Below are 16,886 nucleotides of genomic sequence, written 5' to 3'. Positions count from 1 at the left end.
TATAATAATAAATAAGTAATTAACTAATTAATATATATATATATATATATATATATATATATATATATAACTTTCTATAAAAAGTGACTAGACTCTCGAAAATTATAGTTTTCGTATAAAAATGAATGTTATATACGTATAAAACAATTTAATAAGGTCAATATTTATATTTAACAATATAATTTTGTTAAATGAAAATGTTTTTATTTTATATTAATTATTCTTTAAAAATATGTCTACTCTTTTTATTATTGAATAATTTTTTACTCATGTTCTAAATCTTTGCCAAACTTTTTGTCTTACTTTCAATACGATATAAAAGAATCTACAATCTTTTAATAATTTTTTGTCAAAAATTATGTTAAATACATCTTTATTTTTAATAATCAAATTGTCCAATTAAATTAAATGAATTAGAACGATGATAAAGAACGATTATGATTAAGAGTAACTCAACCGAGCAGAAAGAGGAGTTATTTTTTTGTTTTAACAGGTTTTTTCTTCTTTTTCTCTTCAGATCGATACGGCCCCAGCTTTCGACGCACCATAACACCTCGCCACCAGGCTTGTATCTTAATTATGCTGTAGCGCACATGATCCTCGTGCTCCTTTTGTCTTCGGAGTGCCTCCTGCTCCGCGAGATACGTGTCGATGAATTCCTGATTATTGCAATACTGCAACAAATACCGTATCCAGTTTCAACACGAATTTACCGATATATTTTATTGGACTCGAGTATCTTTCTCAGAAATAAGTGTGTTTTATATGAGATTCACGGAGCTTTACGCAATCGTATCTTCGTAAATAAGAAAGGAAGGTTCAATCTTGTCCGTTATATTTACGAACGTATAATTAAAAAGTATAAAGTCTAAACTGAACAATTCTGATGTAAAAAATTGTAGTATATCTTATTACAGTTATACATCTTAGGAATTGTAAGTATTGTGTATCTTATATTTGAAATAAATTTTTGTTATCAATGATTAAAATTCACAAGATTTGTAAAGAAAATCGATTTATAGAAATAGATCTGTAAAACTACGACAGTCTTTCTATATTAATTTATTATTAATGTTAATGTATTATACAATATACTGTTAATTAGAGATTGATATACATAATTCAGAATATTAAAAGAACTAAAATTCGTAATTAAAAAAAATTAAAAAGAAGAAAAGATATAATTCCTTGTTGAAAGATAATTTGAAAATATAGAAAATAATTTACAAATACATATTCGAAAAAATAAAATGTATGTTCTAGCTTTTGTTGGCGTTATGAATTCTACTACATTCCTATATGTAAATATCTAAGCTAAGGGAAATTAATCTACAGACTTCCGGTCAATGGTTTAGTTCTCGCTTAAACGTAAACCGGTTTGAAGCATGTGAAGGGATCTCAAGAGCCCAGAATTCGAGGAGATTTCAGCTATTAATAACGATCGTTAACATTTCTGAGTCTCAGTAGACACGTTCTTGACACGAATTATCGATTACCCAACGAAACTTCGGCGCGCCCTTTAAACTCATGCGGGCCAAGTTATCCGAGCTTGATTGTCAATAGATGAGACGTAACGTAGTAAATCAAATAGTCACAGAGAGAATGCGAAATAAGATAGTGATTACGCTTGTTACATCGTTTAGGATCCTCTTTATCCAACAATTAAGATTCATAGTAGCAGTGGTCAAAATAATGAATGGCGGAATGCAAATTAATTTACTGCACTGCACTCCGTTCCTGTTGCGCGGAATGAAATCAAAATATTTCTCGCACTGTCATACAGTTTTCGAATCATTACCTCCGTCGTAAGTTTTTCTAAGTATTTCTGAGCATTTCCAATCTCATTGCGTACTTTACGGATCTCTTTCTCATACATTTTCTTCTCTCGATCGTACCTCTGTCGCCATTGCTCGATCCGAGTCTCGATGAGCTGTAAATTCAAAGTAAATATTTTTGTTATCTTTCCAAGAGCGTGACTCATCTTAAATTTAACGAAATTTATTTCATGCTTGACGTTTAGCAAAAACGTCAAATTTGTGTTAACATATCCGCTAAAGAAAAATCGTAAAATGGCTACGATCTCAAAGTACATTTTTCAGTAACCTTTTAAGCTTTTTCACTGAAGAATTTACAAGATCGCTTAAGTGTCCGTCTTAATTTTAATGACGGACCCTTTTAAGTCTTGACTGTTTAAGTAAAAGGTAAAAGATGTCTATAAGACATTTTTGCTCGTTTTAAACAAAAAGAAGTTGAGAAAGAATTTACTCTCACCGCTATACGTCGTGTCAGATAACGTGTTAATACATCATTCACGTGATTTTCATTTGTCTCGCGCACGCAATGATCATTCAATGTCTTTTTCAATTCGTCCATTTTCAACTCGTAACGTAGTATGTACTGCTCTCGACGTGCCGCTTCCCACATTCGGACATATTTTATCTCCACGTCCTTAATTAGTTTCAGCTTCTCTTTTTCGTCCTAAACATTTTGCCAACCAGTTTCATTTTAATGTAGCTCTACTTATATACATGCAATGATTAAATATAATTTTATAATTTTAAATATAATTAAATAAAATTTTATATCACTATTGCGTATATTTGTATACATTCCGACTTGTGAATTTACTCGTGTCAAAATGAGCTTCTTTGTTAAACGTTCTTCTTCCTTTTCATTCGCTGTTTTCTTATCGGCAATTGCTTTTCGTAACTCTGCCACGATTATTTGCATGCTTTTATTCTCTTCTATTAAAAGATGCTCCTGTTCTTCTTGTGACGTAATCCTCTCGATTTCTTTGATTAATACATCGATGGTTCCACATTCGCTAATTTCCCGCTTCAAGTCTTCTATTATACTGCTCACATATAAACTGCAATGTAAATGATATCTCTTAGGCACGGTTTTTCATTATCTGGTTAACTTGTAATTAGGCTTAATTTGATATTTTATCCAATAGGCTTCATTTATGATGATGTCATGGATGAATCAGATAATAAAAATTCGAACTTAATCTTTGGATGTCTAGTAAAATATATACATAGTAAAATATATACATCTTAGCATGTTTAAAAAATCATCTCTCTAAAAAATATTGAACAATTAAAGTCAAATATGATTAATAAAAGAAAAATTTTGCTTAAATTTTAATTAAAAGCATATAATGTTTAAATGAAGTTTATATTAAAATATAAAAAATTATTTGCATAATAAGATACGAAATTAATCAAATTACTATAAAAGACGACATAATATGCAGCGTTTACTTTTGTGTATATAATAATTTTTCAAACGCCATTCTGCTAATATAATCTTATGATATATCATATACTAATATATCGTATAATGTATATTTTTGATATTTTTATATTATAATGTAAAATTCACATTCATTCAATTTTCATTTTAAAGACAAAGAAATAACAATGCTATTAATCAATATAATATATAAAAGGGTATATATCCAGATTATCAAGCTAAAACTCGAATTGAACCTTGAGTCGTTTCGATAAACATTTGTTTGCGGCTCGTAGAAAACAATGAAAATTAGTCGAAATGCTCATGGCTCGAGTTTGCTCAATGCTTTCGGTTCGAATTTCGACTCGATAGTCTGGACGCATCCTGTAATATGTATATACTGTTTGTATATACTCGTCAGAAAAAAGGCTGCAACATTTTTTTTCGATGAATTTCGGAATGTAGCCTACTCGCCGAGAGATTGATTCCTACTTCTCATTCCTAGATCTCATTTACGTTCAACCGCTCTATAATTAAACAAGGCTAAGTTTCGAAAGGAAAAGTGTTGCAACCTTCTTGCTGGCAAGTATACATACATAAATTATATGCTAAAAATTTTTAAGCTTTATTGCGTAGTTCTTACTAATATACATTTTATTTTATATATATTTTATACATTTTATTTAAGTTAAATCTAATTTTGCGATCATGAAAAGTCTCGATAAATTTCTATTATTAGACTTTGAAGATATTTTATTGTTTGCTTGCAGTATACTTAATTCGTCATTTTTTAGATTTTTATATTTTTGATCCTATTTTCATTTATTTAGCGACTTCAAATTTTTAAAAATAATTAAATTGGATATATATCTTTCCTAAAAAAAAAAAAAATCGAATGTAAAAGATATTTGAGAGGATGTGTGTAATTATTTATAATCGAATTTACTTATTAGATCTACCTAATATATTAATAGTATTGCTTAATAAGTAACGGATCGAGATAGTTTGAAAATTTGCTCGATCAATATTAAAAAACATATTTAGATTTCATGATTATTAAGACAACTAATAAAAATGCAATTATTAAAATCTTTTATTAATTAAAATAAATGAATATTTTATATAAAATCTCCATATTTAAATGACGAAAACGTATAAAATTACGTTTAATTAGAGGACAGGATAAATAATAATTATTTGAAACGAAGCACATAAAAAAAATAATAAGAATAGAGTAGAAAAGAATAATAAAAATTATAGTAACTGTTACTTATTATCATAATATTTTAATGTTCATACGATTTAAATTCGATATTGCATGTGACAAATAAAAAAAAGAAATTGTTTTGCTCTTTATATTTCTTCATAAAGCAAATGTTAATTTATTAATTATGTAATTAATTTCATTTTGAGGTTCTATTGTATCATAGTCTATTGGCTGATCCGCCACTACCACATGTCGGTCTTTCAAACAGACTTATGGACAGATTAAACAAGCCAACCTGTCTCGTAGAAGCTTTTCACGTGCAGCCTCCCTCCGTGAATCCGTCATTTCCGCAGCGCCTCTGGCAAGCGTTTGCAGAATAGACGTTTCTGAAATTCTGTGGATATATGTACAATGTAGACAAGTCATAATACAGTCGCGTTTATTGCACTATCCGCAAGACATACTTAACATTTGGGAAAATATTAGTGGCGTCATTATCTATTGTCGATTGTTGTAAGATATTTTGGTAAACAGACAATGAGTCCGCACATTCCTCCAGAACTTCTAGGATAGCTTCACACACCGTCGGTGAAAATCCGGCAGCACTTTTCGATCTAATCGACATTTCCATCTGTTATTTTCTACAACAAATCGAATCAATCTTTCATTCATTGTTTGTTAGCTGTTGTTAACAAATGTATTTACATAATTTAAATTTAGTTTCTAAATTTTTTAGAGAACTGAAAAGAATACGGGCAGTAGAAGTCAAACGCAGAAGACGCAAATAATATATCTGTGAAGTATGAAACTTTAGTCACTAAAATGCTTACATGTTTCGGCTCACCTTTGAGCCTTCCTCAAACAGCATAAACTAACATACATTAAAATTGTGAATAAAAATTATTCTGTCATGAGCTCCCCTACATCGAGAATTTAAATATTGGAATTAAAATCAAAAAGAGTAAAAGAGAAAGAAAAAGAAAAAAAAGAAAAGAAGTGTCGTAAAATAGAATACGGAAAATTAATTTATCAAACAATTTTAAGATTATAATATAAGATAGCAAATATAAGATAAGAACGATAAGATAAGAAGCAATAAGAACGCTCATAGAGTACCATATCACAAACATTACTATAAAAATAAATCAAGAACCGGCTTCTGATAATGTTGGCCAATTAGTATCAAACACCGTCACTTTTTGTTTATTAGCTAGTAATTTTCTGAGATAAATGGAAAAATGTATCATAAAGCGTTAATCAATTCCAAGAACAAGATTTTTTTTAGAGAGTTTTAAAAAAGAATGGCTCAATTTTTTTCAATATCTTTAAAGAGTGAGATTTCACTCTTTAAAATGACATTTTACTTTAAAAATATTAGAGAATATAACTTTATAAAACTATGCGCGAAAAGAATTTCGAAATTTTGATAGGAACTGCGCGAGACAGAATCGTGTACGTTTTCATGATGTAAAGAATATTTTACGCGACGAAGTAAAGTTCATGCACTTTTATGCAAGTTCTTGTACATACGTTTTATGTTCAACGTCGACAAATTCAATGTGTGTTAAATATATTCACTTGATAAATAAGTCGTGTCAGTCTACATCTGTTTGATAAGTCAATTTATCACATGTTCCTGTGAAGAAGCTTGACTTCAAGATCATTCTCTGTTATTTTCTTAAATTTTGAATAACATCAACAGCACAGTCAGAATACTAACTGTCTTTTCAGAGGAACAGGTGCAGGATAAATGCGCTCGAAATAATTAACAAAGAACAATTTTTATGTATTTAATTTTCTAAATTGACTTTTTACGAAAAATATATTATTGAAAATCAATAATGAAAGAGCAAAAAACAATAAAATAAATTTAGTGAATGACAAGTAACTTCAATGAATAACTATTTTAATATTCAATTTATGTAACATTTTTTATTAATATACAAGACGCGTCACTTAATTTGTTATAAATTAATATTTTAGCATCAATCAAGATATTGGAAAAATTATTGATGGTGAACTAATGAGAAAGAAAAAACGTATAATTTTAATAACGTATATTTGAAAGCGTCGTTAACTTTTTAATTTTTGAATATTATTTTTAAGAGATTTTTTTATTACAATAATAATGCTATTTTACGTAACAGACGTTAAGGTAAATCTACATTTCTCAAATAATTTTATTCTTGATTTTAAATATTTATTTTTAAAAATGTAAACAATTTACACAATGTATTATTATTAAGAATTTTTCCGAATAATTCTTAAGATATTAATTTGTGATTCATCCTGTGTACCTTATTTATTAATCTTATATGTTTAATTTAATAAGATAGCAACTAAAATTGTTAATATTATGTTTATAATATTTTAAAATATTATAATTACATTGCTTGTTGAATGTAATTATAATGTTTTAAAATACTATAACTAGTAAGAAGAATATATTTAACAATCATTCAGTAGGTATATAATGAATAGTGAAAATATGTATAATAAAATACACATACATTGTTATATGCGCAAACAGCTAAACTTTACAAATAAGCTGACACTTTTCACAAGTTTATTAACACATTATCGGACGTGCAGGCATTACATCGACACACTGTACTCTGTAAAGAAAGAAAAAGAGGAAAACTCTGTAACTCTGCAAACCTTTTGAGCAAATTAAACAGTTTGATCCATCGCCGCAGGCTGCCGTGGAAACGAACTCGGGGGATCATGGATATTAAAGCGGCAGTAGACGTGAAAATAAGAAAAGAAAGCAAGCAAAACTACGCGCAAAAAATCCTTTCAAACGAAAAGGAAGAAGCATTTGCTGAAGGAATTTTTTTTTCTGATAATGTAAAAAAAAAACGCAAACATACGATCTCCAACTCTACTTTTGAAATTAAATTCATCGAATCGCGCGTGATTTCGTTATAATTTCCGGAAAATGGAAATCGTGAAAAATCCAAAAAGAGCTACTTAATACATTCATACGAGCGTCATATCGTTCTGTAAATACTCTCAAACGCGATTCTACTTCTCGCACATTTCTAGGAAAGTTCTCGCGGAGAAAGAAACTTTTTGTGGAAAAGTTGTGTAGCCTTTAAAGGCATGGACACATTTTTAGCGCGTTGAACGAAGCCAAGTACTTCTTGGCTTACACGAGGCCGAGGAAATGCATCGTGCAATTTTACCGCAACGCCACAGAATGCCTGTTTGAAATTATCGATTTTAGGTATTGTGAAATCTCCCGCTCGCCTTTTATTTCTCAGCACAGTAAAAGATTTTTCACATTGTTCTTCTGCTATTAGCTTCGTATTTTTAATAACTATAATTAAAAAATAATATAACAAATAATACGTACTTATATACATCTTGCAAAGTAAAATAGAAAAGCTTATAAATATGTTTTTCAAAGAGAAGTTTAATAGATAAATGCTATTAAATACAGTACGATAATAAGTTAGAACTTATTTTTGCAACAAAATTCACATTGGGAAAAGGAAACTGCGAAAATTCAATAAACATTGTTTTGCTTGATCTACTTTGAACGAAGAAACCTCGCGCTATTGGCTCTTCATCAATTATTCCGCGAGGCGAAGCGAACGAAAGTTGAAAACTGTTAAATTGATACCGACATAATTACTATCCGATCGCGTTAGGATCCTGGGCCCGGAAAAAAAATCTTGTGGCGAAAAAGGGCGCGCTAGCACGTATCAGTTTGATTGGAAAAGTTTTTACACTCAGAAGAGACTTTTAATTGAATCTGCATTGTCAAAAGAGAGTTCCTCACGAGGCTCCTCAAGCTTGTGTCTCCGTTTATCGTGAAGACTATCGGACCATGAATTCGTAAAAACAAGGTAACGATCATCTGTTACAAAGAAATCCGACAAATTCCGGATCTGCGTATGTTTGGGTATCTCATTGTGCTGCTTTTCGAGACTTACTCGATTAATCGCACGATTTGACAGGTGGCAAGTCATCTCCCGATTAAACTTGAAGTAAGAACTTCGAGATGCAAAAATTAGATGGAGAATATTAAGAATCAAGCGTGTGAAATATCATATGATTTTATGCAGAAGTGGCTTAACCTATTAAATAATTGTTTTGATAATGTGTTTTAAAAATTTTTTAAATCTGATAGTGCCTATCATATGTATAAAAAATGCAATCTTTTTTATTTTATATTAACTTAATTTTACATAATATTTCCATCAATAATATAAAAAGTTGTAGTAATCGAATATTTCGATGTTCTTGTAGCGGCTACAAAAAAATGCAAAATGCAAAACGGTAGACGGAATTTAGAGAAATATCATTTCAACGGTCGAAATGGGGTAGCTATTCCTTATCTAATACAAGAGTAAACCGTCCCACCCTATCGGTTGTTATCATAGTCCGAAGTGGACTTAACCCGCGTGCAGGAAAACGTATGTGTATGTACACATACGGCGATCAGGAGGCCACCTCCGGCATCGTGGCGCGTGCGTATTCGCGAGGCGGCGTCGCGACGGCGCGTTTCCGCCGCGCCCGATGCCGTGGCGAGGAGACGCGAGAGTGGTGTCGGTAGTGATAGCAGCGAAAGAGGGTTGTTCTCGTCTACCCGTGGTGCGCCCCTCACTTTCGTCATTGCCGTCGCTGTAGCTGGACGCTTTTCTCCCTCGGAACACTCCACCGCGAACCGCGATCGCAGTGACTTCTCGGCGCTCAGTTCTGGCATGCACTCCTCCTAGTACATCATATCACTTTCATCGTCGCCGTCACTGTCGCTGTCGCTGGACGCTTTTCTCCCTCAGAACACTTCACCGCGAACCGCGATTGCAGTGACTTCTCGGCGCTCGTTCCTGGTACGCATTGTTCCTGCTATATCATACGAATCTCGAATCACCGTCGAGACCAAGAGATAAAACGCTCAGTATACGCTCGTGACTGCTTCCTTCGTGACTGCTGCGTGCTGCGATACTGAACTGATCATCCGTTCTAATCCAGCATCCGTAGTCGACCGGCGCGTCAAAGGTGAGTCTTTTAAATCGTATTTTGAAAGTATTAAACTCAACATGAATGAAAAATTAAAAACGGAATTAATAAAGGAAATCATTAATTTATATGTAATAATTAACTAATATTTAATTTAATTTAATTCTTCGAAAAAGAATCAAGTATTTCATAATAATTAAATAACAATAATAAAAAGACAAAGGATGTCATATATTAACTGTAATCTGAAGGGAGATTGTATAATTTATAATAGTGTTATATACTGCAATAAAAAAAACATGGCCATAAAACACACATATCGGTTAAAGTAAATATTTACTTACATTATTACATATTTTTCATGATTTTAATATTGTGGAAATATTCAAGGGAAAAGTTAAATAAATCGATGATTATTTATCAATTATAAAAGCCTTTCTTTATTTAAAGGATATTGGCTTTGAATATAATAACATGGGGCAAAATTTGACCTTTTTTTTCCTTTGTATCGTGATTTCATTTCCGATGTATTTTTGTCTGAACAAAACGAATCCATTACTCAATTTTGATTATTAGTTCGTATTTTCAAGAAAAATGGTTAAAGATGCAAAACGACGATTCTGAAGATATTCATGACATTGTGCCTATAGCAAGTTTTTCTTTATTTTTGTTAATGTTACGTGAAAGAATCAACTTTTAACTTTAAAATATTTAACTAATGTTTAAAAATGTTTAGAAATTTTGATTCTTTAAAATTTTTCGTTTTCGAGATATATCAATTTAATAATAACTCTCTCTTTCTGTGTAATAATGCATGTATTTTTTATATATGGGAAAAAAACTTTTTTCAAATTAATATATCTCGAAAATGAAAAATGATTTATTAAAACAAACAAAATGTATTTTAAAGCTAAAAGTTGATACTTTCGCGTAATAAAAACAAAATTTAGAAATAATATTTGTTATAGTGCTACAACGTCAAGAATCACTTTCAAAATCGTAATTTTTATGCCATTTTGATATTATTTCTCTTAAAGTTGTGACATGATGATCAAATTTGGACGGATTCGTATTCAGTAGATAACAATACATCGAAAATGATTATTTATACTCATATTGCAATATAGAGTTGCACAATGATATTATTTAATTCTTATATTAAACTTAAATTTATCAAATTTACAAGTGTATCATGAAAACTAGAGCTAAAAGATTTTCTTTTTTTATTGACACATTCATTATTAGCACTACCTAATAAGAACTGCTGTAGAAAAGCTGTAAATTAAGTCATTACTATGATTCAACAAATAGTTTTCAATATAAATATAATTATAAATTATAACTATACTTAATTAAATTTAAGAATATTTTAGGTCAATGTGAACTAGATATAAAAATTGACAAATTCTAAATGGAGTATTCAATACGATAGATGTTAAAATTTAATAAATATCTGAATTGCAAAATGTATATATGTCTTTCATGATTTTATCAATTTTAATATTAGATTCGTATACAGCAACCTAAAAAACCCTTACATTTAACTAAATATAATTGGAAACTATTGTAAATCGAATAATTGAAAACTAATTGATAAATAATCTTCAACTTTATTTAACTTTACTCTAAGCATTACACATTTTAAAATTATGTTAATTCTTTAAATTAATCTTTTAGATTAATTTTTTAAGTAGCCATTTGTATTGCTTACATGCAATTGACATTTGTGAATAATACATTACAATAATAATACTTTATCTCAAAGTGATTAATTAATTCCAAAAATACACATATCCTAATAAACACTAATTTTAGAAAGAATTGCCGCTGTTTATATCTAAGATTTTCAAACGTAATTTGGATCGCTTTTCGGGAACGGCTTAATCCAACTTTCATGGATTTGTATTTGCTTGAAAATATATTCGATGCATATAAAAGAGCGATTGCTCAATAAATTTGATCTGCCGTCTTACATTTAACTTTTAGATTTTAATTCAAAGTTCAATTTAAACCCGATATGATTCGAGGGATATAAGTTTGTAAAAATCGTTTCATCGTAAAAGCATTCTCATAAAAACAAGAAATTAAGGTATTTTTGTGATCCAACAAAATTTTTCCTTGCAAAATGATATAGATCACCTTTTTGATGTACATTATGCTTGTTTCAATATTATTAATGTGCAGAAATATCATATTAATTATATATTAAAGGAAAAGTTATAATAACATATTAGAGGATTGGATTTATGTCGGATAAATCAATTTTTACTGTTGTAAAATATTATTGCAAAACTGTAGTTAATGCTGTGCTATAAATTTCTTTATAAGAAAAATAATTTTTATTTTAAATAAAAAGGAGCATACAGTTATGACGCTAAATGTTTTAAATGTTTGAAAATCAATGTATTTAAAATTATCATATAATAACGTTTCGGTCAAGATTTGACTATCATCAATACACAGAAATATCAAAAAAAGAATTAATAAATAAATAACAAATAAATATTATAATAAATATAAATAACAAATAAATAAATATTAATTAACAAATAAATATTAAGATGATACAAAAAGAAATACATAAAATCTGGAAATTTATGTTACATTCGAAATCGCTTTGTTTCATGTAATAAGAAATCCTAAACGTAACAGAAAACAACTCATAAGCGATTGAATATTGTTTGTTTAATATCATTTTTTTGAATCTTAATTTACTCTATTAATTCGTACCATAAACGATTGGAAAGTTACCATCTTTTTGACTAGCGATTATTGTTTTAATTCTATGTATTTCTTTTTGTGACATCTTGATATTTATTTTTATAATTCTTTTTTTGATACCTTGATTTTTCTATGTACTGATGATGCAAATCTTGATCGAAACGTTTATGTTATTATATGATAATTTTAAATATATTGACTTTCATTTAAAACATCTAGCATCGTGGCTGTATGCTCTTTTTTATTTATATTTTGTATTTTTAAACTACCTTCAAACATTTAAAATTTTTATTTTATTTTAAATATTAGATGTAGTAAAAAGAAATCCATTATTTTTGCATGAAATTGAATGGAAAAATAATGGATTTCTTTTTACTACACCTAATAGTATAATCGGATTTTACGCTAATGCTCGTATCAGATTGAGATTGGATTGGAATTTAACTAATCAGAAGAAAGGAAATCAATATTAGGTTTAAAATTTTGCTTTGATTGGTTAAATTCTAATCTCTGATACGGACTTAAGATGTTGAAAAATGCAAACAGTTCCGTTTTTTTTCTCAAGAGATAAGTAGATGAACGTTGTTGATGGTCAGCCATACGAGAGTGTGGGTCAGAATTAGGCGCGCCTGAACTGTTAAGGTAGGCGTCAAGGGAAGTATTTCTTAATTAGTGACGGCACTTCGAACAGGGGCTATCTCGAAGTGTCTTGAGACAAGTTGAGCCGCTCCCTCGGAGCCGTGCCCCTCATGGTTCGCTCGTAGATCACGATTTGTCTTAAGTGCCTTAAGTTCCATGTCGACGTCGGCGCCGATAAATGATCGTAAACGGATCGTGATATAAGCCAGTGCCAACGACGCAAATTGACAAGAAGCTCAAGAGCTTGTTGTATGTACATATATATAAATAATGTGCGGCCCGATATAAGCTTAACATCGAGAAGGTATTATAGTCCAGTCGAAAGAATCTAAAGACACATCCGTCACTATTACTTTAATTTTCACATATACACTAAAGTCTATATAAACACAAGTTTTGATGATACCTTTAAAATAATACTTCGTCATCTAATTTAATAATTATCTTGAAAATTTTTAATTCAGTTCTTATAAGATATATCTTTTTTTAATTTACTATATTAATTTTTCTTAATTATTTATTATATAAAATAAAACTATTCGCATAAAAAAATAATTAATGACTTGTAAGATATCTTATAAGACAAATCTGCATAAGAAAATGTTAAAATGATTAAACTAATAGTACCGACGTTTTTAGATTTGTATTTTTGATAAGAGCTTGTCTCTATTTTTATTATTGTCAGGTGGTACGTCAAACTCGCATTTTTGTATTTTTGAATATTATTTGGATTCTGGGTATTTGGATTTGAGGATCACGCTCTTCTGCAAGTTATACGGGTAAAAATATTTTCATGAATATTATTTCGTCCGGGTCACTCTGAACTCAGCTTCTCTCGTGAATGTTTGCATTCGTTGCATTTTAATGTCACTGCGAATCTCAACATAAAGAGTCGAGATTGAGTTCACCAATATCGATCATAATTTTTATTTGGATTATAAACACATATTTAGGTTTACGATGAGTTTGCAAAAATATTGATTATTATCAATTATGTGTGTTTACAAAATGTCTCATTTTCTTTTACAAGTTTAGAATTGATTCTTTTGGAGTTTACTTTATGAGAAATTTTATGAAAATTTATATTTCTTGCCAACCAATGAAACTAATACAATTTTGACAAGTTTAATCTATGGTAATATTTAGATTGTTTCATAATTATTGACATATTTGAAACATATGGAAACATGCTGATGAACAAAAAAGTAAAAAGAATTTTCATGTAAAAAATATTAGGACAAGGATATGTACTCATACACTCCATATTTTAACAGAATATAAGTAACATATTCACGATATGAAATAAATGTCTCATAAAGTATTTACTTTTCGCGAATTTTATATCTATATATCTATATTAAAAAATCGATTTCTATGAATTTATGCAAAAATGCTAACAAATTATCTGTATTGCTAAAATTGAAAATTGTTTCTATCTACAATCTAACAAATTTAATTTTTGACTTATATTAAATTAACATAAGTGTATGCATATCTATAATAATAAATGAATTCGATCTGTGAACAATATATAAATAATCAAAGAAAGCCTTATTTGATCAAAGTATGTATACTTTGTCTAATAATACTTTTTGCACGATTTTTACAAATTTATACAAATTGCACATTAATTATTTGTTGGTATTAAAACACATAAATTACAGTACGTATAATATTACAAATAAAATTGACAAGTAATTTAATAATACTGCTAATAAGCATCTCAAACACTATAAAGAATTTATTGCGAAAAACCAAGATTTATTTAGTTACTTACTGTTACTATTGTCATATAAAATTGCAACGTTATTACCAAATTATTAATATAAAAAGTAAAAATAACGACATTACTTATTTTCCTGTCTATAATATGATATATATATATATATATATATATATATATATATACTTCCGAATATTTTGTCGATATAAAAAAGTATGTGACTGGAACTATCCTATTTTCATTGCCATGAATAAACACTGATTCCATTTCGTGTGTCTACAGTATCAAAATTGAAATTTACCGAAAATACATCTGTTTCAATGCTCTATTCAAACATTGTCTGTGAAACTACGAAGATAAAAGTTACGCAATTTTCTGGTTTCTCACATTTTGTTCACATCAAGCCGGTTTGTTTAACGTATTTATTTTGCGACATATGCTTGGATACTATTAAATGTCAATTATGCATATTTTTAGGCGTAAAATGTTCGATGATAGAAGAGATGAAAATGAAAATGGTTGTTTCTATTTATTAATTTCCTCGTGATATAATAGCAAATTGCGTTATCCCATGATTATGTATATATACAAAAATAAATACATGGCGTATTATAACACAAGAAATTTAATATTAATTTTCAAGTTCTATTTCCACCGTAATATCCGACACAAAGAACGGTAACATTATTGTGATTATTTAAATCAAATAACAGAGACGATCACGATTATAAAATACAACGTTAAGATAATGATAGGATCATTCTCAATTACCTATCGATCTCTCTATTAATGATTTTCTAAAACATGTATTAATGATGAATACAGCAAAATTTGTCACGCATGTCGATATAATTTGAAATTTATTAATGTGCGATGAGCAGCCGGCGACCGATATTTAATATTTATTAGATCGCAGCTGCGAACCTTGTTTGCGGCTCTTTATAAATTCACCAAGTCAAAGGAACATGGGAGATTCTTTATGGTTTTAGTTCTTCAATAATCATTGCGGGATACATGACGAGAGATTTTCCCATGAGTTTTATGTCAGTGACCACCATTCCGCGGCACATGAACGTATCCTTAAACATATTCGAATCGTTCCATATTAGTCATTGTGACAGCGACACAATTTAATGATATTTAACTTTTTCAATGTACTGTCGAACATGGAAAAAATTTTGTAGGATGGATTACATAAAAAATATATCATTTGTATTTTGTTATAAAGTAAATATAATGATATATTAGAATGATATTTACTATTACGCACGCATAAAAATTATAATAGTTTATATAAAAATGTTTACATTCCTAAAAATATTCTATGCTCAGATAAATATATGTATATATTATACATATGAAATGTAAACATTTTTGCAAATAGTTTAAAAGGTTATTATAAAAGGTTATTATAAAAAAGGTTATTATTATATGAACATAATGTGTGTGTAGATTTTCGATACTGTATAGCTACAACACAGATTTATATTATATATAAAAAAATACGCCCCCGGGTGGGCTCGAACCACCAACCTTTCGGTTAACAGCCGAACGCGCTAGCCGATTGCGCCACGGAGGCCGACGTTTTTCGTGATCTTATATAGTTACATATAAGTATGAATATGACTAATGCCCGTTTCTATCAATGTAGATTAAATTTAATCTCAGTTCAATTTACTCTTCGTCTTTTTCCAATTCTAAAGATTAGAAAAAGACGAAGAGTAAGTTGAACCGAGATTAAAGTTAATCTACGTTGATGGAAATAGGCATAAGTCTGTTTAATTCAACTAATGTAATTCAAAAACATTTTGTTATAATTTATTATAAGACAAACATATTTTTTTAATAAACATATCTAAGATATATCAAGTAAAGTAGGATGTTTAAAAAAAGATTAATTTCTGCCCAAAAATGTGTAAATAAAAAGAATAATGTTTTTTGTAAATTTTGATTTACTGGGAACCATAAAATAATTAAAATATTTGTAGCGTTTGGGGAATAATTTGAAAATTGAGCACAAAGATGGTGTATTTATCTAAATTTCAATATTTTTACTTTAATTTTCGATCCTCCTTAGGAAAGAAAATTCGCCGATTATTGTAATTGGCACCTAAATAACAGAGAAAAACTTCGTTGTTAGAGACGTTGCTCTCGTTTAACGAGAGGTAAGGGAAAATTGCTGACAAGAAAATTGCGTTGAATGGCAAGCGATAAGAGAAAGCATCCGACGACAAGTGCTCTTCTTTCCCTCTCTTCTTTCCCTACAGACACTTTTATTATTCTTCTATATTGCTTTATGTAATTAAGCGTCGTTATCGTCTTGTCATGGCAAAACGTATAATTTTCTTGCCACACTTACGCATATTCCCTCAAATTCGTCTCTCTCTCTCTCTC

At 29.3% G+C, this 16,886-nt stretch overlaps 1 protein-coding gene and 1 non-coding gene across 2 annotated transcripts; both read right to left on the bottom strand.

Moving 5' to 3' along the window:
- Positions 1-473: 473 nt before the first annotated feature.
- LOC105627874 (IQ domain-containing protein G) lies at positions 474-9,287 on the bottom strand. Its single transcript, XM_012209150.1, is given in 8 exon segments — positions 474-674; positions 1,799-1,930; positions 2,272-2,478; positions 2,629-2,869; positions 4,737-4,835; positions 4,906-5,082; positions 8,879-9,161; positions 9,239-9,287. Coding segments are annotated over 8 exon segments (1,389 nt in total).
- A 6,710-nt stretch (positions 9,288-15,997) lies between these two features.
- Positions 15,998-16,071, bottom strand: Trnan-guu. The gene has a single exon. It is a non-coding gene; the product is annotated as a tRNA-Asn (tRNA).
- Between the last annotated feature and the right edge of the window lie 815 nt (positions 16,072-16,886).

This window comes from Atta cephalotes, assembly GCF_000143395.1.
Source record: "Atta cephalotes unplaced genomic scaffold scaffold00010, whole genome shotgun sequence".
NCBI lineage: Eukaryota > Metazoa > Arthropoda > Insecta > Hymenoptera > Formicidae > Atta > Atta cephalotes.
The sequence above is the reverse complement of the archived record's forward strand: the minus strand, read 5'-3'. Positions and strand labels throughout refer to the sequence as shown.